This window comes from Mobula hypostoma, chromosome 9, assembly GCF_963921235.1.
Source record: "Mobula hypostoma chromosome 9, sMobHyp1.1, whole genome shotgun sequence".
Taxonomy (NCBI): Eukaryota; Metazoa; Chordata; class Chondrichthyes; order Myliobatiformes; family Myliobatidae; genus Mobula; species Mobula hypostoma.
Window position 1 is genome coordinate 108,118,883 of NC_086105.1, and position 18,411 is coordinate 108,137,293.

Below are 18,411 nucleotides of genomic sequence, written 5' to 3' on the forward strand. Positions count from 1 at the left end.
TCCCAACAATTTTAAGTGGCTGTTCAATGTGGGTGTCAGATGAAGCAACTCCAATGAAAATCATATTTTGTACTTTGTCCATTAATTGGATACAAGCTTTTATGGCTAATTTGCAAAGAGAATGAAAATACCTGATGAAACCATCAGATGAGCTGTAAAGCAACACTCATTTGCTCTTTTGCCAACTACAACTATACACCATATTGTATTGCTCCTGCAATACAAAAACACACTTGTACCACACCGATGCTTTGTCCAATTAAGACCATAAGACATTGGCCGAATTCTGCTCTATTCAGCCCATCAAGTCCGCTCTGCCAGAACATCATGGCTGATTGATCATCATTCTCAATTGCATTCTCCTGCCTTCTCCCCATAACCTTTGGCACCCTGACGAATCAAGAACCTCTCAAAAAATCTTTAAGAAAAATTTGAAGAATTGCATAACTTCAGAAAAAAAATCTGTTGGAATGTGCACATAACTGAGAAATATTGACTCATTTTCTTTATCTAAATTGCTTATTGAAGACTCCAAAAATTGCGAAGTGTTACAAGCTTAATCCAAGTTTTCAGTCCAAAGGATTCCCTAGAATGATTGAAGATGAAGGGTTAGTCATCTGAGGAGATGACGAAGCTGATGGGTACAGATATAGAAACATAAAACAAAGAAAGCCTACAGCACAATACAGGCCCTTCGGCCCACAAAGCTGTGCCGAACATGTCCTTACCCTAGAACTACCTAGGGCTTTACCCATAGCCCTCTATTTTTCCAAGCTCCATGTAAACATCCAGGAGTCTCCTAAAAGACCCTATCGTTTCCGCCTCCGCCTCCACCACTGCCGCTGGCAGCCCATTCCATGCACTCACCACTCTCTGCATAAAAAACTTACAGCTGACAGCTCCTCTGTACCTACTTCCAAGCACTTTAAAACTGTGCCCTCCCGTGCTAGCCATCTCAGCTCTCGGGAAAGGTCTCTGACTATCCATACAATCAATGCCTCTCATTATCTTGTACACCTCTATCAGGTCACCTCTCATCTTCCATCGCTCCAAGGAGAAAAGGCCGAGTTCACTCAACCTATTCTCATAAGGAATGCTCCCCAATCTAGGCAACATCCTTGTAAATCTCCTCTGCACCCTTTCTATGGTTTCCACGTACTTCCTGCAGTGAGGCGACCAGAATTGAGCACAGTACTCCAAGTGGAGTCTAACCAGAGTCCTATATAGCTGCAACATTATCTCTCAGCTCTTAAAACTCAAACCCACGATTGATGAAGGCGAATGCACCATATGCCTTTTTAACCACAAAGTCAACCTGCGTAACAGCTTTGAATGTCCTATGGACTCAGACCCCAAGATCCCTCTGATCCTCCACACTGCCAAGAGTCTTGACATTAATGCTATATTCTGCCATCATATTTGACCTACCAAAATGAACCACCTCACACTTATCTGGGTTAACTCCATCTGCCACTTCTTAGCTCAGTTTTCCATCCTATCAATGTCCCGCTGTAACCCCTGACAGCCCTCCACATTATCCACAACACCTCCAACCTTGTGTCAACAGCAAATTTACTAACCCATCCCTCCACTTCCTCATCCAGGTCATTTATAAAAATTACAAAGAGTAGGGGTCCCAGAACAGATCCCTGAGGCACACCACTGGTCACCGGCCTCCATATAGAATATGACCCGTCTACAACCACTCTTTGCCTTTTGTGGGCAAGTCAGTTCTGGATCCACAAAGCAATGTCCCCCTGGATCCCATGCCTCCTTACTTTCTCAATAAGCCTTGCATGGGGTACCTTATCAAATGCCTTGCTAAAATCCATATACACTACATCTACGGCTCTACCTTCATCAATGTGTTTAGTCACGTCCTCAAAAAATTCAATCAGGCTCGTAAGACACGACCTGCCTTTGACAAAGCCAGGCTGACTATTCCTCATCAAATTATGCCTCTCCAAATGTTCATAAATCCTGCCTCTCAGGATCTTCTCCATCAACTTACCAACCACTGAAGTGAGACTCACTGCCTATAATTTCCTGGGCTATCCCTACTCCCTTTCTCGAATAAGGGAACAACACCTGCAACCCTACAATCCTCTGGAACCTCTCCTGTCCTCACTGATGATGCAAAGATTACTGCCAGAGGCTCAGCAATCTCCTCCCTCGCTTCCCACAGTAGCCTGGGGTACATCCCATCCGGTCCTGGTGACTTATCCAACTTGATGCTTTCCAAAAGCTCCAGCACATCCTCTTCCTTAATATCTACATGCTTAAACTTTTCAGTCCACTGCAAGTCATCCCTACAATCGCTAAGATCCTTTTCCACAGTGAATACTGAAGCAAAGTATTCATTAAGTACCTCTGCTATTTCCTCCGGTTCCATACGCACTTTTCCACTGCCATACTGAAGAAGAAGAAAGTCCTTAACATAGAGTGCAGTCATCGGCACGCCGTCATGACAGCATTTTTTTTTAAGCAGGCTTTCTTATTTTTACAAGGCCAAGTTACTAGCTCGACGCTCAACCCAGCACGGATGGAAAGCATTCAAGGGAGCCGGCTGGATTCGAACTCGGGAGCCTTCGCTCCAAAGTCCGGCGCTGATGCCACTACGCCACTAGCTGGCCCACTGTCACACTGAATCGGTCCTACTCTCTCACACCTCATCCTCTTGCTCTTCACATACTTGCAGAATGCCTTGGGGTTTTCCATAATCCTGTCCACCAAGGCCTTCTCACGGCCCCTTCTGGCTCTCCTAATTTCATTCTTAAGCTCCTTCCTGCTAGCCTTATAATCTTCTAGATTCCTATCATTACCTAGCTTTTTGAACCTTTCGTAAGCACTTCTTTTCGTCTTGACTAGATTTACAACAGCCTTTGTACAGCACAGATCTTGTACCCTACCATCTTTTCCATGTCTCATTGGAATGTACCTACTCAGAACCCCACGCAAATATCCCCTGAACATTTGCCACATTTCTTCCGTAGCAAAGCTCAGGGCGATGTGCAAAAATAGATTTATGGGGTGTGAGGGGAACTGCATTTGATGTATGCGGTGCGAATACATACGAGTACACAAGGTGAGTGTGCGAGTGGATGCATGATTAGACTCGTGCATAGGTGGACGAGTTTGCATGTACGTATGTGGTGTGCATGATTTAGGCGGGCAGATGCATAGGGGCTTTAACGAATGCCCTAGTTATTTATTGTTCAAGATTCACGATTGTTTAATCTCATTTCCAGTACACAAGTGTGCTGGAAACGACTGGAGGACGAAATAATTGTTAGCAGTGCAACGGACAGTTCTTCTAAGCTAATACACCGTTAGTAAAATATTAGCTTAGAATGAATCCAGACAGATGGCGACAATTGTTCAGTGCTCCAGCGTGTATCCATTTCTTGTGCAGTCTGGTAAGACGCAGAGGCGAGGACAGTTCCTAGATAGCATCAGGTCTGTTCGAGTCACTTGGGGAAGAGGGAAGGAAAATGCAAATACAGCAGTGATGGATGTGGGGATGTTGAATCAGGGAGAGGACCCTCTTTGGTAGAAATTTTCTGAGGGGTCGAACAGGCCCTCACAGTAAACAGAAAACTGCTCTGGCGGTCAGACAAAATGCCCCCTTTCATTACATCTGCATTGTTTAACTTTGCCAAACGCCTCCGACTCAGAGGCACTTAAGTATTTATTTTTTTAGTTTTAAGTCCTCCTGCGCAAGAGCCAAGAGCAATTCCTCTGAAGTTTTTCTACTCTGTATCTGGACAAACACGCACCAAGTATACCGTTTCCTCTTCGCTTGTTTTCTGTGTGTCCTGCACATGCCCAGTAGGAGGAGATTCACCCAAATATCCATCTAATGTGGACAGAGATATTTTGAAAAACGCTTAGTGTGGATGTAGCCTCAGTTGAAATGATCACCCCATCCCGGATTATCTGGTAACTACGCCCCCTTGTTTCAAACTCACCCATTTGGAGAAATACCTCAACATCCACTGTGTCATGCCTCCTTAAAATCTGTTTCAATAAGGTCACTCCTCATTTTAATAACTTCAAAGAAAACAGATTCATTTTCATCAAAGTTGCTGGTGAACGCAGCAGGCCAGGCAGCATCTCTAGGAAGAGGTACAGTCGACATTTCAGGCCGAGACCCTTCGTCAGGACTAACTGAAGGAAGAGCTAGTAAGAGATTTGAAGTGGGAGGGGAGGGGGAGATCCAAAATGATAGGAGAAGACAGGAGGGGGAGGGATGGAGCCAAGAGCTGGACAGGTAATTGGCAAAAGGGATATGAGAGGATCATGGGACAGGAGGCCCAGGGAGAAGGAAAAGGGGGAGGGGGGGAAACCCAGAGGATGGGCAAAGGGTATAGTCAGAAGGACAGAGGGGGAAAAAGGAGAGAGAGAGAGAAGGAATGTGTATATATAAATGAATAACGGATGGGGTACGAGGGGGAGGTGGGACATTAGCAGAAGTTAGAGAAGTCAATGTTCATGCCATCAGGTTGGAGGCTACCCAGACGGTATATATGGTGGTGTTCCTCCAATATGAGTGTGGCTTCATCTTTACAGTAGTGGAGGCCGTGGATAGACATATCGGAATGGGAATGGGATGTGGAATTAAAATGTGTAGCCACTGGGAGATCCTGCTTTCTCTGGCGGACAGAGCGTAGGTGTTCAGCAAAACGATCTCCCAGTCTGCATCGGGTCTTGCCAATATATAGAAGGCCATATCAGGAGCACCGGACGCAGTATACCACCCCAGCCAACTCACAGGTGAAGTGTCGCCTCACCTGGAAGGACTGTCTGGGGCCCTGAATGGTGGTGAGGGAGGAAGTGTAAGGGCATGTGTAGCACTTGTTCCGCTTACACGGGTAAGTGCCAGGAGGATAAGTGCACAGGGTAATCTGAGGAAAGACATCCTTGCCATAGAGGGAGTACAAAGAAGGTTCACCAGATTGATTCCTGGGATGGAAGGACTTTCATATGAGGAAAGACTGGATCGACTAGGCTTATACTCGTTGAAATTTAGAAGATTGAGGGGGGATCTTATTGAAACTTATAAAATCCTAAAGGGATTAGACAGGCTAGACGCAGGAAGATTGTTCCCGATGTTGGAGAAGTCCAGAACAAGGGATCAAAGTTTGAGCTTAAATATAGCCAATGAACTGGCCTCAACTGTTTTCTGTGGTAGACAATTCCACAGATTCATCACTCTCTGTGTGAAGAAGTTTTTCCTAATCTCGGTCCTAAAAGGCTTCCCCTTTATAGTTAGATATGGCCCTTGTGGCTAAAGGGATCAGGGGGTATGGAGGGAAGGCTGGTACAGGATTCTGAGTTGGATGATCAGCCATGATCATACTGAATGGCGGCGCAGGCTCGAAGGGCCGAATGGCCTACTCCTGCACCTATTTTCCATGTTTCTATGTTTCTAAATCTCTAAATCAGAACCTCTGTACCTCCCTCTGCACCTGGATCCTTGACTTCCTTATCAGGAAAGCAGTCAGTGCAGATCAATAACAACATCTTTTGCTTAATGGCTATTACAACGACGTGTACTTAGCCCACTGCTCTACTCTCTCTTCATTTGTAACCGTGCAGCTAGGCACAGCTCAAACATCGTCTACAAGTTTGCTGATGTCAGCACTGCTGTTGGTAGAATTTCAGAGGGCAATGAGGTGTACAGAAGTGAGACAAATTAAATGGCTGAGTATTGTCGCAACAAAAACCTCACAGTCAACATCAGCAAGACCAAGGAACTGACTGTGGACTTCAGGATGAGGAAGCTGCGAGAAGTTATGTACATCGGTCCTCATTCAGCGGTCACCACTGATGGAAGAGCTGAGCAGCTTCAAGTCCTAGGCAACAACATCTCAAAGGATTTATCATGCACCCAACACACTGATGCAATCACAAAATCAATCTTGTACAGATGTTGCTAATGCAACATGGGGGGGGGGGTTAACTAGTGTTGCAGAGGGATGCCACAGCACCAGAACAGATAGTGGAGTAGTTGTGGAGAAAGATGTTTTTCATGGTGCGATTATTAATGTTCTGAGCTGCATACATTTCAAAGGAGTATTGTAGGAAAGGCAGATATGCTTTGGGCATGGATCAGCACAAAAATTACGACTATGTAGCGATTTGTGAGACTTGGTTGCAGGAGGGGCAGGTCTGGTAGCTCAGTATTCTGGGGTTCTATTGTTTTATGTGTGATAAAGTGGTGGGGGTGGAACTAAAGGGAAAGCAGTGGCATTACTAGTAGAAAAAAAGTGTCACAGCAGTGGTCAGTCAAGGCAGACTAGAGAGCTCGTACACTGAGGTTTTATAGGTAGAACTGTGGAGTAAGAAAAGTATAATCACATTTAGGGGATTATATTATAGACCACACAACAGTGCACAGGATCTAGAGGAGCAAATTTTTAGAGAGGTCGCAGTGGAGGAACACTTTGTATCTAATGATCATAATGCTATTAGTTTCATTTACGGAAGAAGGGAAAAGGATAGGTCTGGTCCTCCAGTTGAGATTTTAAATTGGAGGAAGTCCAATTTTGATGATATTGGAAAGGATCCCTCAAGTGTGGATTGAGACAGGCTGTTTTCTGACAAAGGTGTACTTGGTAAGTGAGAGGCCGTCCAAAGTGAAATTCTGTGAGTCTAGAGTTTGTATGTTCCTGTCAGAATAAGAGGCAAGGATAACTAAGTTTAGGCAATCTAGGTCTTCAAGAGATATTGAGGCCCTGCTAAGAAAACGAAGGAGGTGCCTAGCAGATACAAGCAGGCAGGAACAAATGAGTACTTGGGTGACACAGCAGCATAGTAGTTAGCACAACGTTTTACAGTACAAGCGACTCCGGTTCAATTCCCGCTGCTGCCTGTAAGGAGTTTGTACGTTCTCCCTATGACTGCATGGGCTTCCTCCGGGTACTCCAGTTTCCACCCACAGTCCAAAGACCTACCAGCTGCTAGATTAACTGGTCATTGTAAATCGTCCCATCTTTCGGCAAGGATTATATTGGGGGATTGCTAGGGATCCCCCTCCCCCTCCCACTTTCAAATCTCTTACTATCTCTTCTTTCAGTTAGTCCTGACCAAGGGTCCCAGCCCGAAACATCGACGGTACCTATTCCCATAAATTTTATAACATATGTCAGTGATAATAAACTTGATTTTGATTCTTAGTCTGACAGCTTTTATCCCATTGCCGTAAGACTTCTTGCACAATAAGACAGTCTCTTGCACTGAAAATCTACAGTATCTTGTCATTATCTTGCAGCTTACTGTCTGCACACATTACACTTTTCTGTAACTGTAACACCATTCTGCAATCTTACTGTTCTTCCTTTGTACTACTTCGATGTGTTGATGTGATGAAAAAATTTGCACGGATGACACACAAGTTTATCAGCATACTTCAGTACATGTGACAAAAAAACCAAATGACCCCAATTCAAGATGTATAACTTGAAAGACTGAAATCCATGTAGATGTATCGTATTCTAAGTGAGAGTTACACCCACTTCAAAAGAAACTTCAACATCTAGTCCTCATCATGAAAATAAAATGTTAGCTGCATTGGTGATAAGCCTGATTTAGATGATAGATTTGAAACCTGGAAGGATACTCTGAATCATGTTGGCAGTGGGTATATTCAACATCAAGCTCAATGATTCAGCTCACTGACTTCAATCTATAGTCATTTATAGAATGTGAATACTTTACCTCAGCGGAGTATGAAAGCTCGGTCTGGAAAAATTATCCTGTATGCCAGCAGAATCAGAAGATATGGGCATAAGACAGCAAAGCTGATTTGAATTCTACACTAAGTAAAAGATCCAGCTGCTTCCTCAAGGGTTTGCAGTGGAGATGACAATTCATAATGTTTATACACTTCTATTTTTGTTATATTTCTTAACATCAGAGACAAAGTTCGCGTATACAAGAGGAATGCAAGAGAAAGAGGTTACCTGAAGGAAGCAGAAGATGCATCCAGCTTCAGATTTTAAGATGGGCACTAGAGGCGGAGACCTCTAAGAGGTGCATGGTAAAAGAAAGCCCTTAAGTTTCAGGGTAAAGAAATAAGAATCAGCATATTCTGAATGAGATACTCCCACTCATACAAGATAAGTCAGTTTCCAAGGGTTGATATTTGCTGGCTAGGACTCACTAACCTAGCTGTAAAGCTCCAAGAGATGATAATTGTGCAAGAGTCTAAAGGTTCTCCTCAGGTTTTCCCATCATGGTCCTGGGCAATGGTTGGGACAGAAGATGAGAGGAGATGGGAGATTCGCGATTGGTGAATGGCCTTGAAGACCACAATCACCAGGAGTCACTGAGCAAGCTCAGTCTTGGAAAGATCATCCACCAAGGAGATGGGGGCAGTGGGTGGAGAGAAGAGAGGAAACTGGGAAAGAAAGAAGCAAGGGAAGGTGATGGAATATGGAGTTAAGGGAATGATGTATGGACAATAAGAAAATGGGAACTTGTTGAGGAGGGGATCAGGATGGTGATGGAGAGGAAAAGGATTTGTATATCTGTGTCTTCGTGTGTATGTGGAAATAATACACTCACACGGCATGCCCTGGCCTTCAATGGCCTAAGACCTCCTTGCTACCAGACCAGTATCTCACAGGTGCCGCATAATCGCCACTCTAGCTTTTTTATTTTAAGTTCAATTTTAAAATAGACTTCAAAACCTCAAAATGAAAATTGCACATTTTAAAAGACAACACACTAGCTAGAGATATACAAGGATTAGTTAAAGTGGTCCCAAATATAAAAACATTCTAACACTCTGGGGCATGAATGCAGTGCTGTTTGTTTGATTGCCCTGTAAGGTGCCAGGACACGTAGTGTTGAGGAAGTAGGGAGTCTGCAGGAGGACTTGGTCAGATTAGAAGAATGGGCAAATAAGTGGCAGATGGAATACAGCACAAGGAAGTGCATGATTTTGCAATTTGGTATTAGTAAAAAAGTATAGACTATAGGGAGTCAATTTCAGAAATCGGAGGTACAAAGGGACTTGGGAGTCTTTGTGCAGGATTCCCTAAATGTTAACTTGCAGGTTAAGTTGGTAGTAAAGGAAGGCAAAGGCAATGTTAGCTTTCATTTCAAAAAAACTAGAATATTAAAGGGTGTAATGCTGAGGTTTTATAAAGGCATTGGTCAGACCACATTTGGAGTATTGTGAGCAGCTTTGAATCCCATATCTAAGAAAGGATGTCCTGACATTGGAAAAGGCCCAGTGGAGGTTCACAAGAATAACCCCAGAAATGAACGGGTTATTGTATGAAGAGGGTTTGATGGTTCTGGGACTGTACTTGCTGAAATTTAGAAGAATGGAGGTGTTTTTTTTGTGGGGGGAGGGGACTCCTTGAAACATGCCAAATATTTAAAGACCTAAATTGAGTGGAAGAGAAGATGTTTCCAATAGTGGGAAATTCTAGGATCAGAATAGAAAGACATTCCTTTAGAACAGAGACGAGGAGAAATTTATTTAGCCAGAGGGCCGTGAATATGCAGAATTCATTGCCGCAGATGGCTGTGGGGCTAAGTCAAGTTTTATATTTAGAGTAGAGGTTGATAGTTTACTTGACTGAAGGTGGCAAAGGTTTCAGGGAGAAGGCAGGAGAATGGGATTGTGAGGGAAAATAAATGAGCCATGATCAAATGGTGGAGGAACTTGATCTTGCTGGAGGAACATGATCTAATGCTACAGGAATTAAGCTCCTGTGTCTTATGGTCTAATGGCAACAATTGAGGTGTGGAGGAAAATATGCAAGTAATATTCACTCTGTACTTCAGCTGTAACATTCTAAAAGGTGCACTTTTTATACCAAAAGAAAAAACGAGTTTGTAGTACAGTGGAAAAAATTGACCCAAGATGGGACTGCTGCTGGTTCAAAGTGAACCTGAACATTCTTGCATGATTATCTCATTTCAACCAGTTCTGCAGCCAAATGAATAAATGTGTTTATCAGCTTTGAACAATTTTATGGAACATAGTGGAATGTATCAGCAAAAAAGTTCCATTTACTCAAGCCATTTGATCCTTCATGTATCACCTTTTGGTTCCCACAGGAAGAGGATTTGTCTCTGAAGGGGAACCATGAGAAAAATTTCAAGCTTCTGCAGAGCAAGTTGTTAAGTTTCTGAGAAGCAGCTTAAATACTCACAAATGTTCCCCTTCTGTGCCATTTTCTCAACGCCAGAATTGCATCACTTAAGTTCAATGGTCTTGGAAGTTTTGAATTCTCTGGGCACCTCAAGTATTTTTCAAACAAATGTTATAAGTACCTCTACACCAGGTTGGGTTACAGCTACCCTTTACTCATCTGGGTGGACAAGTTTTTATTTATGAAAATTAAATATCTAAAATTCAGTGTTCCTCAAGAAAGTTTCAACAAATTTCCATCTTTAAAAATAACCTAGAATAAACTTTAAATTACTGATACATCTTCCAAGATTAGTAAACTGGTTTACTCTAATTAAAAAGATATTGCTGTCTACAAATTTTGCGGGAGAAAAATACCACAGGAAGCAGAATCTACATACAACACTTCTGCAAGTAATGACAAAATTATAGTCATCCACAGTGGAGATGATTGTATGATTTCCCCTTCAAATGAAACTTGGTGAAAGTTATTTTTATTAACGTAATTTGTATTTAACTGGCCTCCTTCTTCCTGAAAAAATTACTCTTCTAATTTAAGAGAAATTATTCGTCTATTTTCTATGTTCACTGAATTAACCATTTTGAGAATAAATTGACTGCTCTAAAATAAACTGTGCAGTGCAGAATGGCTTGTAATCTACCTCCCAACTCCATGGCTGACATAATGCTGTCAATAATTCTTCTGTAATATATTGCAGTCACAGTTCAGGAAAAGATGCCTGATGTACCTGTCTGATGCACTGATATTAAAACCATAAAACGCACACCTCTATCCTCAATTTATAACTACAAGTCACCATCTACACATTAATTAAGGGTCATTGAATAAATAGACCTCTTGAAGGTTAACATCTGCAAAGTATGAATAATCCACATCAGTTTGATGCATCCAAAACAAAATTCGGAACTGGAAGCATCCCAATTTAATTTCCTATGTAGATAGCATTGGATCAGGATAGAGATTACAGCAAAATTAACATCATCAAATGAAGCAGCATCAGTATTAAAATTGTTTAGTTTCAGGATAACGACTACATTTAGTAGTCAACTAAAATTTCATTTTCAGCACATTCTTTTCACATCTTTAATCAGAGGTGCTGCCACGACCTGCCTGACAGTCTGAAAATGTTATTGTAAAAAATGTATGAAGTATACAACAATTATGAGCTGCTTTTGCCTTACAACTTGTTAAGCATTTAGGTTTATTTAGTGTTTTCATTAACATTGCTCTATGAAAATATGCAGGTGGATATTGTACGCTACTGAAACCATTCAGCCTAACCAAATCACTCTGACACTATGTTCCACTCACATTTCTTCCAGCCTTACCTCCTTGCTTCCTTTTAAATGCTTCTATGCCATTTGTGTTTCTGTACTCTTTGTACAATTAAATTTCTTCTGGATTCTCTTTTAGATTTCTCAGTGATTATCTTTTATGAATAATCTCTGTGTTTTTCCATTCAGACCACTATTAAGTCACCTTTCAGTCTTCTCAAGAAACCAAGTCTGCTTATCATTCGAATTCCTGGCATCATCTTTATCAATCTTCCCTGAACTATACACACAGTTTCTAATTTATTTTTATAATAAAAACCAGAGCTGTATGTACAGTAGTTCTCCAAGCACAATCCAACCACAATCTGGGAAAACTTCCCTATGTTTCAATTCTATCCCCTAGAAGAAAATTCAATTTTATTACTTTGCTACCTGTGGTTCAACTTTTAGCAATTGACGTACTACTTCGTTCCTCTGCCCAACTATACTCACAGCTTTCAAGAAATAACTGACCTCCAAGTACTTCTTATAAAAACACAGCTGTTTATGTTGAAATTTATTTGCCAGTTATTAGCCTATTTAACTTGTAATCCACCTCATTACTATCTCCAAACAACTCCTCTGTCATCTAATATGTTAATGATCTTTGTAAACTGCTATGATCCCAAAATGCTTGTGGGAGACCATTTCTAACTCTTTTCCTTATTGTGAACAGCTACTCTTTACTCCCATCAATTTCTCCTATTTGGAGGCTACTTATACTGAGATCCTGCTCGCCAACTCCAAATTAGTTGGCCATACTTGTCTGTTGTGATGTACCTTCAAAGGCATTTGGAAAAGCTAGAAAAATCTTACTGTTTAATCTTTCCTATGGTTTGCTGTTCCTCTCTGTGCCTACTTTTTTTAAAACGAGGTTGAGTTGCTAGCTCGACGTCAACCCAGCATGGATGGAAAGCATGCAAGCAGGGGGGCCATATTCGAACCCAGGATCACTTGCCCTGAAGCCCAGTGCACCACTACCCCACCGCCTTTCCTGGATCTCCTCAAAAAAAATGTCAGTCAAGATAGATCTTCCTTTTGAAACTCAAGATGAGCACTTATTATACTTTTCATTTCCACATGATCTTCTATGCTCTTCTTTAGTAAGGATTTCATTGTTACCCGATACTAAACCAGCAACTTTGATGTATGTTGTTAACCCAATATAATGGTCAGTTAGGAGCTCACTGTATCATTCAGAAAAAGAGTACAAGCAACCACCTTGTCACAGTAGTTTGGGTAACAGAAATTCAGCACAAATAGCTACCAAAAGATTTGAGATATGGAATTAAAAAATTGCTCACAAAATTTATGCAAAAAAACAGTAAATGCATCAATTTTCTTTCGACTTGCATGCTGCTTTACAATGTGGTAAATCATGATACACGGAACAAAGAGGGGTGCAGCACAGGAGTAGACCAGCTAATGACGTCTGTGCCAAGCATGATACTGAACTAAACTAATTCCTTCTGGTTGTACATAGTTTTTATTTGGATGGTTTTCTAGGAACACAACCAAACATAAAATACTGGGATCACCTGTGTTGCCATATAAACAAAACCTCAAACTGTTAACGTATTGACCTTACCTGCACACAAGTGTTGCTATGATCACACACCATGCTGTACAGCAACAGTCTGCATTTGGCTGATCTTCAGCCTTCCGCCGACAGCAAAGCCAAAAAGAATAGAAGAGAAGGAAGAGTAGGTTGAGGGCCAAACAGACGAGAGCAACTCCACCTAACAGCAGGAGTGACTGAAAAAATAAAAGAGGGATGGGGAATTAGTCATTCAATCTAATTTAAACATATCAACAAAAGTTATGCCATTATCCCAAGATTCATAAACATTCACAAATTCCAAAACTAAGGGCAATTTAACCAAAATCCTAAGATTTTCCCATTTGCGCGCATTTGAGAACATGAAATCCTTTCACATAATTTACATTATTGTAAATCAATGACTAATTTTCAGAAACTGAATTTTTGAAAAATGTGTCGGAGACAGATAAACATGAGCTGCCCTGAGAAAGGTTCTGGATTGATGGCATTTGAGCATATTTGAATGTTAATTACAATTTATAAGAATTCATGACATTTCAGTCTTCTGGGGACAAATAGAGCAATTTATTTTCATGAAGCTCTAATCACAACACTTGATTTATATCAAATCATTCACTCATTTAGTCATTACTTTTTCTGAAGCTCATCAAAAATTGGCATTTTTAAGAAGAAATGAATTGTTTATCATTTGCAGCCTTCAATAATCATTGAAATGTTGGTGTTCAACTAAATGTGCTCACAAGCTGCTGTTGGGAACAATAACACAGCTACCAACAGCAGCTGTTGTGTTCAAACTTTTGAATATTTCAGTCCAACAATTCAAAAGTTACCCAAATGTCCATTTTGTCATTTAAAATCATTGAAGTGGAATTCTACTTACAAGTAATGAACAGATGTTATAGCACCTCTAGTTGTTTTCTAGTAAGGAAAAGGGAACTGCACAATATCATTTAAAAGCTAAGGTACTGCCTTAGAGGTATAATGAAAATAAAAGGGCATGGCATTTGCACTGATATGTACAAAGGCAAGCTAGAAGCAGATCATCTCTAAATGCTACTCAAAAAAAGTTCAAGAATTTTGATTAAGATGGGGGAAAAAGTTGGAGAGAAAAAAAGCAGTATTTGAAACACCTGGAAAGGTAACATATGCAGGAAATCAGCACAACTGTTGTGTAATCAGATAAGCAAGCACCCAAGTTGTAATTGAAAGCTGACTCATTCGATCAGCTTTTATCAAAGCACATACAAAGAAAATACAGCTGGTGGATACTGAACTTTATTAACATTTAAGTCAGTGACAAACAATCAAGAATGAAATGTGTATGTCGTCCTTAATATCCTACAGCCAATTTGCTCTTGAAGTGCATTCAAGACACACTCAGTAGCTATTGTACAAACAGGAAATACAGTCAGCCCTCCTTATCAGCGGGGGATTGGTTCTGGGACGCCAGCGGATACCAAAAAACGCGGATGCCCAAGTCCATTATATAAAAATAGCATAGTAATTGCATATAACCTATGCACATCCTCCTGTATACTTTCAATCATCTCTAGATTACTTATAATACCTAACACAATGTCAATGCTATGTAAATAGTTGTTATACTGTACTGTATAGGGAATAAAGACAGGAAAAAATGCGCAAACGAGTGCTGGGGAGAGAACTTCCAGGTTTTCCCAATCCGTGGTTGGTTGAATCCGTGCACGCGGAACCCACAGATAAGGAGGGCCGACTTTATTACACAAGCCACTATTAAATGAATCATCGGATAATCTGCTTCAGTGATGTTGACAGAGCATTAGTGTTTGCCAGAACACATGAAAACTCCCCTGCTCTTTCCTCCCCCCACCCCCCTATATAGCAGGAGCCAGGACCAAATTTAACATCTCATCCTTTCAAGCTGCTACCTCCAACAATGCAGTACTTAGTTCTGCACTGAATGATAGATTATGTGTTCATGTCTTGGTGTGGTACTTGAACAGACAATAGATACATATACAAGAAAATAAAGAGTGAAAAAAAAAACAGACCATAAAGAGTAACAAGAGGGAGAATGAAAAACTTGCAAAAGGATGTCAACTCTTTTCACTTAGAGACAAGCAATATGGAACCCTTGAAAAATATAGAGTGGTATTGCAACTGAAAGTGAATGAATACCAGCAAGGACAGGTAATCACTTTTGTCTATAACAATAAAAAATAATTATGAGTTTATAAATAAAGTATAGTGTGGCTAAACACAAATTCTTAGCTGATAACTAAGGTAATGGATCAACCAAGTGTAACAGGACTTGTAGTCCAAGCTGCCCGTGTCCATTGGAAAAAAGGCCAATACTGATTTTAGATGGGAGACAGAAAAAGCATGGTACAAAGTAAATACAGGTTTCCCCCGCCATCCAAAGGTAGAGCGTTCCTATGAAACAGTTCGCAAGCCGGAATGTCGTAAAGCAAAGAAGCAATTACCATTTATTTATATGGGAAAATTTTGTGAGCGTTCGCAGACCCAAAAATAACCTACCAAATCATGCCAAATAACACATAAAACCTAAAATAACAGTAACATATAGTAAAAGCAGGAGTGATATGATAAATACACAGCCTATATAAAGTAGAAATACTTTTCCACAATCATTGCCGGCACTGCTCTCCGTAGCGAAAATCTCACGCAAGCGCTCTTGGCAGAAAATCTCAAGCAAGCGCTGTTGGCAAAAACACTCTCTCCAGTAACCTTTAAGTTATGAAGCTGCCAAATCATACCAAATAACACGTAAAAATACACAGTCTATATAAAGTAGAAATAATACATGTACAGTGTAGTATCACTTACCGGAATTGGGACAGCGCCGAGCACACTGATGATAGTGTGTTAGGCTGAGTCCGTGGAGTTTGGGTGTTGCAGTGGCCCCCACCCTCCGGGCCGCCAACCGATACCGATCCGCGAAGCATGCAAGGGTACAGTGGTAGCCGGGACACACCCAGCACATCTTTAAGAAAAAAGCTGAAACTAACAAGCTAATTAATTAGGTGCCGCCTGGCACGTAAATGTCAGCCCAGATCAGAGAAGATGCAATTGGCAATCTCCTATGTCTGCCTGCCTCGACGGTCAAGGTTCGTCATCTGCTGTGGTTGATGTGGAAGGCTTGCTTGACTGCTGAGCCTTGCGCATTTTTCTATCATACAGTTCTTTGTAAGCACTCAAACCATCTTGCAAATACTGTATGCCCTAAACCGACGTACCCTTTTAAAATTAAAGTCATACTTTATCATTGCAGTGAAAATCTCACGCATTTGCTTCACGTTCAGTTCCTGGACGACTTCACTTTCGCTACTGAATTTGGTTTCGATTGTTATCCTTTCCTCTTCCAATTGCATCAGCTCTTCATCTATCAGTTCTTGGTCACAGGATGCCAAAACCTCTTCAGCATCATCTTCATCAACTTCCACAAGCCAAACTCACTTTGTCCTTATTTTGTTCACCACGATCGAAACGCTTAATTATGTCTAGTTTTACGCTGAGTGTAACACCCTTATGAGCTGTTTTAGGCTTTTCAGATACCATCTTGCTAACGGCTGCTCACAGGCACGTGTTCAAGCAATACCGGCTAGAATGCCGTTCTGAACCCGGGGGAGAGCGGTGCGCTGATTTTTTTTCACGCACTGCCCTTCTTCGTAACAGTGAAAACACCTTCTGTTAGCGAAAACAGGTAACTAATGTAGGACTTTCGTAACAGTGAGATTTCGTAAAGGGAACGTTCGAAAAGTGGGGGACACCTGTAGTGACAATCTAAAAACATTAGGACATCCAAAGGATACCTGGGAGTTCATGTATATTGACATGTTAACCTACACCTTATGGGCAGCTGTAGTGTAGAAAATAATCTTGAATAGTGATGGTATGATACCATTTTCATGGAGGGTTGAAGTGCAGTGCGGTAGAAGTTGTGCTATAATTGTACCGAGACCTGGAGAGAGGATGTGATGTGGATGGTACTGGGTGCTGCACTTATGTGACTGCAATGTAGTAAAGGTTTATTAGAATATCACACTTCATGATTGAATTATGAAGAAAGACCCCTCAATTCATTAAGAAATTCAACTGAAATTTTCAATATATTTAAGATTTTTTTTTAAAAAGATGCAGAGAGAGGAACAGTTTCTGTTGCCTAGGGAAACTGGGATCAAGGGCATCTGGAATTAAGGGTGTCAAGAGTAAAATGAAAAGCCCAAATGGTAAGGATAATAAAATCAGGCAGAGAAAAATAGTTGGTTTTTTCAGGTTGATAGCCCTTCACCAGAACAGGATAAGTGGAAAACTCAGTTACAGGGAGCAAGGGTTTCTAAACTTGTTTGGAAACAGTGCAGAAGACAAAAGATAGACTTCAACTTGGGAGTGGAATGGAGACCACCCCTGCAGACCAAATGCAAAGCACTAAATTGGAAATGAAAATGAACAGTTCTTGCCCCTCCTTCCAAGCAAAGCAAGGTTAACAATTCTATTTGTCCACATGTTCTACTTCTCCAGAATCCACCTACAATATTTCATCCTCTATTTCCACCACCTTCAACAAGATTCCATGAGCAGATGAATCTCCCCCTCCCTTCCAGCATTCCAAAGGTACCATTCTTTCCTTTAGAAACTATCCGGTTTTCTTTTCTACCTTCAGGCACACCCTTTCTTCTTGCATCACCAATCGTAATATGGGCAAGTGCAACATCAATCCTTCTAGTTAGGCCCTTCACACCACTTAGGGATTCAGACAATCCTTCCAGGTGCAACAGTAATTCGTCCATCATAAAATCATAGAAAAGCACAGCCCAGAAACAGGTCCTTTGGCCCATCTACATTTTAAATCTACCATATTGCATTCAGTATTAACTAAGATACACAGGTATTCGTCACATCTTTTAGATAGCACTTTTCAACAGCATTTTTTGTCACAAGAGCATTCTAGGTCTTTACTCTGCCAAAAAATATTTCTTATGTTGTCTACCCAACAAAGTCCCCATCTGTAACCTTAAATACTGGTTGTCCCACTTCTTCAGTTCTGATGACAAGTGGTCAATCCAAATGCTAACCACCTCTTTCTTTCTCCAGAGAAGCTGTTGAATATGCAGACCTGCAGCATTTTCTGAAACAAAATGCTGGAGATACAGTATACAGACAATACTTCAAGCATTTCCATTTCATTTCAGATTTTCTGCATCTGCAGCTTTTATTAATGTCAACATTTTGTTCTTTGCAGGTTTCCAGCTTTTCCACTTTTCAATTAGTTAGGAATGAATGAAGTTTGGTAAAATGTGGTAGAAGTCGACACCCAGTGGTACAGGCAATAATCAATGCTATACTATTTTAGATTTTAAGTTGG

At 41.1% G+C, this 18,411-nt stretch overlaps 1 protein-coding gene across 4 annotated transcripts in view; it reads right to left on the minus strand.

Annotated features, from left to right (window-relative positions):
• The window catches only part of LOC134351923 (protein tweety homolog 3-like), a 218,710-nt gene that overhangs the window by 125,578 nt on the left and 74,721 nt on the right, over positions 1 to 18,411 (minus strand). For all 4 annotated transcript variants that reach the window (XM_063058845.1, XM_063058843.1, XM_063058844.1 and 1 more), the window contains exon 2: positions 13,074 to 13,240. In XM_063058845.1, coding sequence (XP_062914915.1) covers positions 13,074 to 13,240 — 167 coding nt within the window. The remainder of the gene's footprint in view (positions 1 to 13,073; positions 13,241 to 18,411) is intronic.